Below are 10,767 nucleotides of genomic sequence, written 5' to 3'. Positions count from 1 at the left end.
TTTTCCTGGTAATCCAGAAATAGCACCACTATATTTTTATAAATATTCCCTCTAATAAAGACCGTATTCCTTGATAAGAACTGTTTATACTTGAAAATTGAGATAAGAGAAGGCTTGAAATGGATTTCAAGTGTTTCAAGAGCGTCACGACGCTCGGCGTCCATACAGCCTCAAAGTGTAAACATGAGTTACAAGAAGCGTTTGGGGTACGTTGTGCTAGCCCCCTTATTGTTTGGTTTATGGATTTTTCTGGTTGCACTATTAAAAAATGTCGTGATCTCCAACACGTCAATTGAAGTCAACGTGATTGGTCACAACTATAATAACAACAGTTTAATTCGAAGCGGTGACTATGAAATTTCTGGGAAAAAAATTAGGAAAATCAAATATCACATACCGAAATTCATGCTGGATTTGTACGAGAAGAATAAAAGTCGGAAAAGTGGTAATAACGCGGATCTGGTTAGGAGTTTAATACCAAGTGAAACTGGTAAGTGAGTGATTTAAAAAAACAAAAAAGTGAAAAAAAAATGTTTTTAAACCAGAAAAATTAAACGGGAATGATGTTTTGGAAGAACTGTCCGAGAATCATTTGCTTATATTCAATATCCCAAAATCAGCTAGGGGTGAAATATTTTTTGAAGCTGAACTTAGGGTGCTTACCCGTATCGAGGTGAAAACTAAAGAAACAACTGGTAAGTTAATTCCTTGTCAATTACCTAACCAATTTATAAAAATGTCTTTTTTGGAAACCATTGTTCTTTTAAGAAAAAGATTATCCTTTTAACCGTAGTTGAAACTCAAACAATAACTTTAAAACTTATTCACGAAACTGTTTTTTAAATAGGGACTTTTTCAGGGATTTTTCTTATCATTAAGACACTATTATACGTACAAATTTGTACGAAAACATCTTCAAGCTTTCTTACGTCACGTGACGTTTTAACTGTCTAAATTTGATTTTTACAAATTTTTACAGTGCAAACTATTTTTTATGGTCACGTGACTGTTTTAACAGATGTCAATTGGCCTTTACAGTGTTTCAAGTTCAAGCTTTTCACTTTCAAACTTCACAATCTACTACTATTTCATAATCTATTACTATTTTTTAGGGTCACGTGACTGTTTTGACAGGTGTCTACTAGCGTTTACGGTGTGGAAAAACTCTAAAAATGCATTATCAAAGTCTTATCAAACTTTTGCAACTCTATAAATTAAATATACCAAATTTTCAACATTTAAACTTCATTTTAAAAGTCACATGACTTTGATGTTATGATAAGTGTCAACTGGCCTTTACAGTGTTGTAACATCAAAAATTGCGTTGTCAAGGTGGCGTGACATATTTCTCTTACCATTTCAACTTTAGCAATTAAATAAATTTAATTAACCAAATTTTTAACGATTAAACTACATTTTAAAATGATTATTGATTATTTTTCATGATTATTATTAAAACACCTTGTATATGAATTCTTCAAGTAACTAATCAATTTAGAAACATAACGGTGTCAAGACTGCATAAGTTGGACAAGAATATGTGAATGGCAATTTGTATATTTGACAGCAAGTTTGGTAGCAATGTAAATTACTACAACCCGACAAATATGATTAACTAACTTTATAAATACATCTGCTAATAGATTAATTTAAAAAATTTGCAAAGTTTTAGACACCTTGACCTAAAATTGGTTTTAACTTTCATACATTTTAGTATACAATCTTCGTCCAAACAAAAGGGAAAGTTTGAAATTTGTTTTTCCAATAACCGTTATCAGAACATATAATGCCTTTTCTTTATAACTTAATTTTTGTTTTAAAGGGGTCAGAAAAACAATCAAACTGGCTGTGTACGACCAAGAAACTAGAGAATACGCATCTCGTAAAGAATTCGAAATACATCATTTCAACGACACTTGGCTCTCGTTCAACTTAACTTGTGAAGTTGGAGAAATACTGAAAAAAAACTTTATCGATCAACCACTAAAAATTATGATTACAGTTTTTTCCACATTGCAACAACCACAAAATCTTCGTTTATCCATCTCACCCATGCTGGGTGGTGTCGAGCATGACCACGACTATCCTATTCTAATTCTGTCGTATTCGGTGGAAGAAGACCATCAAGTGAACAAGCACCAAAGAAAGCGCCGAAACGTTGAAGAAGACTACGAAGAAGAAACTAACGTTATATGGAGTGGAGATTTGGGTAAAAAAAGTGGTAAAAGAATAAAGAAGAACAGTTGCAGAAGAAGACCTTTGTACGTAGATTTCACTGAGATAAGGTTCGATTTATGGATAGTTCAACCAAGAGGTTACGAGGTAAGGCCAATCTTTTAAAAATCCAAAGTGAAAACACATCAACTTCCAGGCTTATCAGTGTCAGGGAAGGTGTCTTTACCCAGTAGCAGACCATTTGAATCCAACCAAACACGCCATAATGCAATCTCTTATACATAGTGTTGATCCATCGAAGGCTTCAAGATCTTGTTGTGTCCCCACTGCTTTAGATTCAATATCTGTTTTATATGTCGATGAGAAGGGAGTACTGACTTACAGGTTTGCTTATAAGGACATGGTGGTACTGGAATGTGGATGCAGATAACCTTTGTAATGTAATTTAAGTAATTTATGACTAACTTGTGTTAAAAATGCAAGTAAAAATTAAATTTTTTATCCTAACTTTTTTTGCAAAAATAAGTCATTTTTTAAAGTTTTATCAATCATTTATCTCTAATTTAGTAATTATAATTGTTTGCTTTTGTCTTGATATTTTTAAAAATTACATACACTGTAAAATATATTTTTCAAAATGAACAATAAATAAAGGGATATTTTCTCAAACTGACAGTTTGGCTGTAAACAATAATTACAAAGTTTTTAAGTTTTTACTCACTGTTTCCCCGTGTATTCTTTTCATTTCTCGTCGTTTACGATTCTCTGTTGCGTCTAGTAATTTCTGGGATTGGGACTGGGATGAAAAAAGGAAGTTTAGAAAAATGGGTTTCTTACGAGAAATTAAAAGAATACAAGGGAAAACAATAATTACAACCTAGAACCTGACTGCTTAAAGCCAGAAAACGAAGAATCAATGCTGAAAAAACTACAAATTGCTAAAGAAGTTAATTATTAAGCTAAACAAAAGAGTAAGAGAAGTCAATTCAATCAGCTGCAAAGTGCTTAATATTTTTCTTTTTTGCTTGGAGATTCTAAATGTTGAACCAATAATGTTTCAACTTCTACTGGATCTTCGTCAGGCATGTTTGGTAATGGTCTTTAAGAAAAATAAACAAACTCTTTTTTTCACTTTAAAAAAACACAATTTACAATAGCGTAAATGGGAAAATACATAAAACCTATAAAATTAACAACAAATGGCAACCAACGAATTTTGTTAAGTCTTTCCGGCGTGATAAGGGTTTCCGAGCCCGCATATTAGTTTTTATTTTAAGTTGGCCTTTTACATGATGTTTCATTAAAATTACTACACAACGTGTCTCGCTTTGAAATATAATAAAAAATAATTCTGAAATAGAGAAAGAAGAAGAAGTATTTACATTATGAATCACCCCCATTTATAGCAAATTAGCAACCTTTCAGAAAACTGTAAACTAGGAAAATTTAGACTGTGGTCACACTGTTTTGAACACTTCCCGGTAGCAAATACCAACCAATGTTGCCGTGGTGACTTTTTTTAAAAAAACTCATTTGTCATTTTTTGGTGCTTAATTTGTCAGCGAGCAATTAATTTTGCAGTGCAGCACTATAAAATGCTTTTCTATCGTAGATAGTAATACAAATATTAACAGGATGAAAAGTAGGGTTGAAATCAAAATGGCAACACCGCCCTTATTCTTTGGGGGTGTTATTTTCCTAGCAGACGGCTGCGGGGTGCAGAAATAAAGCCGGTCGATTGTCGGTCACATGTTCACGAGGTCGGTATTTTATAAGCTGCAGTTTCAGCTATGCGGAGAGCTATAGAAGTGTGCCTATTACGTGATTTATACGATTTTTTATACAAAATTATTGTCAATGTTGAACCAAAAGAAATATTGTGTTAATTAGGAAAATTTTAAACGTAGGTCGTTTGTACGTAAATTTAGGCAATTGCGTGGTTGTTTAGAAGAAATTCTCTTAAAAAAGTTCTACAGAATTCTATTTTTGCTCAAAAATGTACGGGTTGAATGTAATAATCAATGCTACCGCCACCTCTTTCAGTTATTTGAAAAGCAAGATCGAGTATGCTAAAGGTAAGTAGGTTTTGATGTTCTTTTAGTTGCAATGAAAAATATGTTTTAAAGCAGCTGCTTTATGATATTATGTAATACATTCAGCTGCTACTAAAGTAAATTTGATTATCTCTGTAATTAATAAAAAGTTAAGACGGAGTTATGATGGTGTAATAAGAAATTACACTTTACATTCCTTGAAATAAATTAATAGTTCTCATTCATCTGAATTATTGTCACCCCAAGAGAATTTTTGTCTTTTAATATCATTATTTTAGTTATTATTGTATTTACGATTTAACTGATGCATCTATTAGTTTCTAGCAAGAAGGTTAAGACACAATAATAGTTATGAAATTTACAAAATTACAGGATTCAATGATAAAAGAACCATTGAAAATCAAAGCTTCCAACAAAGATGGAAACAACCATCTCACGTGTATCAATCACATTGTTGGTCATTGTTGGTCACATGACCATTTTATCAGAAACTCTGACATTGATTCCCAATGGTTCTTTCTCTCTATCAAACTATAATCAGGTATACAAAAATACCCATATGGATGTTTGAAAACGTGCTCTGAACTACTATTCCAGATAAACCAAGATAATCCGTAAAAGCAAGGGAATACAATGATTCAAAATATTCAGTATTCCATTAATCGTCTCCAGAATTATCTGAAAGTATTCTCTTATGCAGATCTTGAGTCAATAACATATTATTTTAGACATAATAATGATGTTTTTGTATAGGTAAGGTTTGGTAGTGTTAATTTTATCAAAAGCAAGAACCAGACATTTTCAAAATAAAATGAAGTTTTAGAGACTATTTTAACTATCAATACAGTTTTAGGAAAGCAATTTTTTTGTTTAAACGAAGTATTTTAAAAAAAGACGACCTGATTACAAAAGGGTTACAATCCCTAAGGAGGACTAAATACAGTCTGCACAAGATACTGAATATAGTTTTCTGTACCATATTATCGAAAAAATGTTCAGTTTGGCTTTTCTAACAATTGAAATCAACAAAAAGAAAAACAAGTTTTGCACTGAAATAATTAGTCTTCATCTGTTACAACAGGTTTGAGAATGTTATTGTTGAAAACTTACAACTCAAATTAAAAGAAATTTCAATAAGTATAACAACACTTATAAAGGACTCATGGTGGCACCTTTATTCCCTGGGGAAGAAAATACGTACTTTTACTCCCTGGGGAGTGGAGGATTTCATTTCTCAAATGAGGGAGAAAAGTTCTATTTTTTGGGTAGAATTTGTTTTTAATAAATTTTTGTATAATTTTTGTTTAATTGTAAAGAAGAAAAACAATTTATCTAAGTACGATAACAAAAAATACTAAATATTTTAACTAAATTTTACCAGTTTTTGGGTAAACAAAAAAAATTGCCGCCCCCGGGTGGGCTCGAACCACCAACCTTTCGGTTAACAGCCGAACGCGCTAGCCAATTGCGCCACGGAGGCGATGTAAGAAGATTTCCTAATCGCAAAAATAAACAAAGATAAAAACCTTATATGGAAAACAATTCAGTTCATCAATTACTTGCCATTTACGTGCACGTTTATGATAAACACCAACGGATAATGGCGCTGCAGCAGACATAAGAGCACGAATCTTCTAAACTTTCGTTTCCTTTAGGTAGGTACTGTGTCATTCTAAAAAAGTGTTTGAAAATCAAAAACGTTACATATTAACCTTAACGTAAAATCTGTAAAAAGTGCCGTCTTTTAATTAATAACAGTAGAAAATAAATCCAATGCAGTCTGAAAATGTTTCATAAAGCAAACAAACAAATAAGTTTTGTTGAGGTTTCAATAGATTATTTATGATTATTATGATTTCTACGAATTTGGAATATAAGTAATAAAACTGGTCAGTACTTTGATCCAACTGACTTGACAATGACTTTGGAGTATTTGAAAAAATTTAATTTTTAAACTTAACAACTAGCATGATTGTTACCAAAAGTCTTACTTCACACTAAAAATTACGTTAAAACTTGAAAATAGTTTTATCAACATTTATAGTTAGATCAACTTTTGTTTTTCAAAAAAATGTTTGAAAATGAAAAGATTTTGTTTTCAAAAAAGGTATTTTTTAGTTGGACAGACACAAAAAAAATGAATTTCTATTATTTATAGAATCGATTATTAACTAAAAATGACGTATTAAACGAAACATTCTGCATCGATCTTATAGTTACAAACAAGAAACTGTTTAAAATGCGACTTACATGGAACAAAGATTGACTTTGAGTTTTTCTTCGAAAAACAACAAAGTACGTCCTGGTAACAATGAAATATGACCATTATATAAACTTAGCAACAGCGCTCTTTTTTTGACTTTTTGTTGACTCTATCTCAATTTAGTTACGAACTATGATACCCCAAAAAAATTTGTTTTTTAACCGTCGATATCTCAAAAATATTTGAATATCGACATGGGGTTTGCAATATGAAAAATACTCAGAACTGCTACGTAGTATACAGGGTGATTATTTATATTTTTCTCACTATACAGGGTATCACAAATTCGTGTCCAAGTATGGGGATATCGAACGGTAAGAGATACAAAGTTGGTTAAATGAAGGCAAAGTTCGGGAATTTGGAGTTCAATTTTTTCTTCTCCGAAAAATTACAAAATTTCGGAAAAACGTTTTATTTTATCGTAAGCTTATTTGATGAATAATTTAAATTTATTGACACTTTGTCATTGCAACTTTTTCCCTCTAAAACCTGACCTCGTCACATTTGAAATCCGACGTTTCGGTGTTTGCCAGCCATCAACTTTATCAACTTTATTTTTTAAATTCAAACCTGTTTTTTTTTAAAGCAGATTTTGAAAGTGCTTTGTTTTCTGATTTAAATAGTGTGCAACACATAATTATTCTTTTGAATTTTAGGTTAGAAATTGCTGAATTATTAGAATTTATTTTATGAAATCCAGTATGATTTCCATGAAAACTTCGCAAGTTGTATGTAGAATCTGAAGAATAAAATGTCATATGGAAAAACTATGATTATTACTCAAAGTTCTAATTAAAAGAAAATAAATAAAAAAAATTGATTTTTCTGCTTTTTTCGATTTAAGAAATCCTTTTATTGGACATAAAATTAAAAAGTAGGTCTCACCTATTTTATTTATTTTATTTATTTTACTTTTGAGATTTTACAGCCTACATACTAATGTATTAAATTTTACAACATGCGTTTTGTGTAAGAGCAATTATTATCACTAATTAATAATTCAAAATCAGGAAACAAAGCGCTTCCAAAATCTGCCTTAAAAAAACCAAGGTCGCATTTAAATAAATATAGTTGATGATGGCCTGCAAACATCGAAACGTCGGATTTCAAATGTGACGATGTCAGGTTTTAGAAGGAAAAAGTGTCAAAAATTTAAATCTCATCAAATAAGCTTACAATGAAATAAAAATGTTTTTCGAAAATTTCGTATTTTTTCGTATATTTCGGAAGTAATAAGATTTTTTTAAACGTTAAAACGGCATAAGATTGAACTCCAAACTCCGCAATTTTGCCTCTATTTTTAAGCAACCCTGTATCTCTTACCGTTTTCGAGATCCCCATACTTAGACACGAATTTGTGACACCCTGTATAGATAACTCCGTTAATTTTGATCTGACAGCTTAGTTTAAATAAATTAGCAATTTTTTACAGGCAATAATAAAATGCCTAGATGGAATAAAAGAATTAGACAAAATTAGTTTTTGTTAAATATTTTCCAAAAAACAAAATTGGTCTTCTAAAACTGATGAAAACTCACCCTGTATTACTTATGGTAAATATTTAAACAATACACGCCAAAAACTGAAATTCAATTTCTAGGAGTGTAGTAATATGAAGTATCAGAATTGTTAAACAAAACCAATCATTTTAACCATTTATATACAATCTAAACGAGTAACTAACTAATATCAGCTGGCCACGTCGTTAACCCTGAAAATTCTCATACCTGTTTCAAATATATGGGTGCGCGTTTGATGGGGTCAGTTGTGTTTTCCACGATTTACGGATATACCCAAAGCGATACAAAACTGTGAAGCGGGTTTTCTATAAGTATAGTGACCTCAAGTATAGTTGCTTCGATGTATGCCAGAAGTACCACCTTCGGGCACGTCTAACAAGGTACCCATAATATTATTCATTGATTGTCGATATAAACCAAACATACCATCAAGGTACAAGAACCGCTTAACAATAAGGTGTATGGGAAGCCGCGGTTTGCCCCAAAGCTAAAGTGAATGTTTAAAGTGTTTGCAGGCAACCACACAAATTGTTAATCGCTTTGTAACGTTTAACAAAAGATATGAAAATTGAGCTTTGGAATTGTTGTTGATTATACTTGATTAAAATCCAAACCGTTAATTATTCAGCTTCGGCAAACAACTAATGTAATTTTCAGAGTCAGCATTAAGTTGTACCAACCTATGATTTAACCAACGTGGTACAATTAACAAAATTGTTTATTTCCCTTAGTGTAAAAAACTAAAACAGACTTTGGGTCAGTTTTTACCACAAATTTACATGCTAAAAGTGCAATATCGTCCACTATCAAGGAATTCAATTAAGCACTCATTAACAAACTTATTTCTACATTCGTTGTAGAGGTATGTACTTCCAAATAATTGGCAACTAAGTACCTGTAACATACTTTAATCGTGTTATTTTTACGGTAGTTTATTTGCATCACTCACAGTAGTACAGTGAATAATTAAATGCTGTATGGGGTTTTATCAGTGTTTGTTAAAATTGTTTATCAGCGACCAGTTTTAATTGGTCTGGCTTCTGTTTGAGAATAGGTCAGTGTGACACAGTGTTGTGCAGTGGTTGTAACGTTGAAATACGTTAAATTTTCATTAAATATTGAGAAGATTGAAAACTGGTAAGAAGCTGCAATTAAGAAATTTTAAATGTAAAACTTTATTTAATGTAACTTTTTGTCAGCTCTTAAATACGTTAATATTAAAACATAAACAAGTATGGTTTGCTGATTTTTAACAAAACTGACCTCAGACTATTTAAGTGAAAAAACTTCTTGATAAAAGGTGGATGAAATTTTCTGTAGAATAATACATACTTTAGAAATGTAGTTTAAAAAAGCTAGTAAACGTATATGTTTATGTTCTTTTTGGATCTATCCTATCCATGGAATTTTGCATGTAAAGTGAATTAAAATATTTGCTCCATGTATAACACATGTCCAAACAATGGTTAATCTCTGTCTACAGGGTTAGCCATTCAAACCGTTTCTTAAAAGTTGAAATTTTGAAACAAAGATAAATTCGATACGTGCTATATTTAAAAAATTCTTTTCATCTTTAACCGGAAGTAGATGATTCAGAATGTCACATTTAAAATAAGCGAGGACACCTAAATCCGGTATAACAGAAAGTGCCCTATCTTGAAAATGTTTTAGATCAACGATTCCCAACAACTTTGGTGGCTAGTCAAATTTTCAAATTTTTCTTATATTTGCTTTTCCATAGATTTTTTTGAAAGAACCACCCTGTATATGTCTTACCTGTAATGTTCAACTGATGGTTAAATTCTGTCTACAGGGTAATTCAAATTCGACCCTCACCATTGGGATCTCGGAAACTATAGGAGATACGAGAAAGTTTAAATTGGGGCAAAGTTGCGCAATGTAAAGCTCAACCAAATGCAGTTTTAAAAATTTCGATTTTCCGAGTACTTCCGAAGATATCCGAAAAAAACTGAAAATTAGATTTTTTGTTTTTATTTATTTCTAATCTTATTTGAAGAGATATTCCAAAACTAAAAGCATCTTTTCATTGCCACTTTTTCCTAGCTATTCGATGATGGATTCAAATTTGCCACACGACGTTTCGTTTTTTGGCAGCCATCATCAACTTTCTTTTTTCTTATGGGCGCCATATTGGATTTTTAGCCCACCAAATAGTACGTTTTATTCTGATTTTAGTGATGTATAATAACTTATGATTTGCTTCATAAATAACAAAATAATTCAATAAAAACTATTTTTACTTTAGTTATTGGCTTTGAGTTAATGGGCCGTTTCATAAAATGTCATTATTTGACAGTACTTGTCAAACACGATAATTCGGACGATCATTAGAGCTTTTAGAGATTTTACCTTAGTTAGCTTTGTTAATGAGACGTTTTATGAAGATTACTTGGTAGTACTTGTCACACGCAATTGACCTGAACATACTTAGTCACAAAGGTGTACACGTGACTTGACTTAAACCGGTTTATTCACTCGAAGAGCTTAGGCCACTCGCTACGCTTGTGGACCTAGTTGTTCTTTTCGTGAATAAAAAATGGTTTAAGTCACTTGCTGTATAAATAACTATTAAATCACTCTGAATGACATTCGCCTATTTACAGATGTAAACAAACAAACATCAATGTTACATCTACGGGGCGCGGTGCAAATTTAATAGAACTGTAATTTTAGTTTTTTTTTTTTTAATATAAGAAGTCGAAATTTAATAAAATACTGTATAAGACACGTGACT

General features: G+C 31.4%; 2 protein-coding genes, 1 long non-coding RNA gene and 1 other non-coding gene across 8 annotated transcripts in view; 2 read left to right on the top strand and 2 right to left on the bottom strand.

Moving 5' to 3' along the window:
• The first annotated feature begins 100 nt into the window (after window positions 1-100).
• On the top strand, window positions 101-2,844 carry LOC145725322 (bone morphogenetic protein 10-like). The gene is made up of 4 exons (XM_081974037.1): window positions 101-490; window positions 546-695; window positions 1,823-2,322; window positions 2,372-2,844. Exons 1-4 carry the CDS (start codon window positions 184-186, stop codon window positions 2,603-2,605), a joined length of 1,191 nt encoding a protein of 396 aa, XP_081830163.1. The 5' UTR covers window positions 101-183; the 3' UTR covers window positions 2,606-2,844.
• Window positions 2,845-3,978: 1,134 nt separating this feature from the next.
• LOC145740328 (long-chain-fatty-acid--CoA ligase 6) overlaps window positions 3,979-10,767 on the top strand; it is a 38,044-nt gene continuing 31,255 nt past the window's right edge. Inside the window, exon 1 of one of the 4 annotated variants that reach the window (XM_081995817.1) lies at window positions 3,979-4,250. In XM_081995817.1, coding sequence (XP_081851943.1) covers window positions 4,172-4,250 — 79 coding nt within the window. In that variant the 5' untranslated portion in view covers window positions 3,979-4,171. Of the gene's footprint in view, window positions 4,251-5,863; window positions 5,885-8,225; window positions 8,393-8,988; window positions 9,150-10,767 lie in introns of those variants that run through there. The other 3 variants (XM_081995822.1, XM_081995819.1, XM_081995818.1) reach the window with 3 other exon arrangements.
• On the bottom strand, window positions 5,500-8,207 carry LOC145740369 (uncharacterized). Of its 2 annotated transcripts, none has more exons than XR_014181395.1 (3): window positions 8,031-8,207; window positions 5,789-5,901; window positions 5,500-5,725 (listed from the first exon to the last, which is right to left on the bottom strand). It is a non-coding gene; the product is annotated as an uncharacterized LOC145740369 (long non-coding RNA). The 2 variants fall into 2 exon arrangements; XR_014181394.1 differs by having other exon boundaries at window positions 5,793-5,901.
• Window positions 5,636-5,709, bottom strand: TRNAN-GUU (transfer RNA asparagine (anticodon GUU)). Its single transcript has one exon. It is a non-coding gene; the product is annotated as a tRNA-Asn (tRNA).

Source organism: Ips typographus, linkage group LG1 (assembly GCF_016097725.1).
Source record: "Ips typographus isolate SLU linkage group LG1, UJ_Ityp_2.0, whole genome shotgun sequence".
NCBI lineage: Eukaryota > Metazoa > Arthropoda > Insecta > Coleoptera > Curculionidae > Ips > Ips typographus.
The sequence above is the reverse complement of the archived record's forward strand: the minus strand, read 5'-3'. Positions and strand labels throughout refer to the sequence as shown.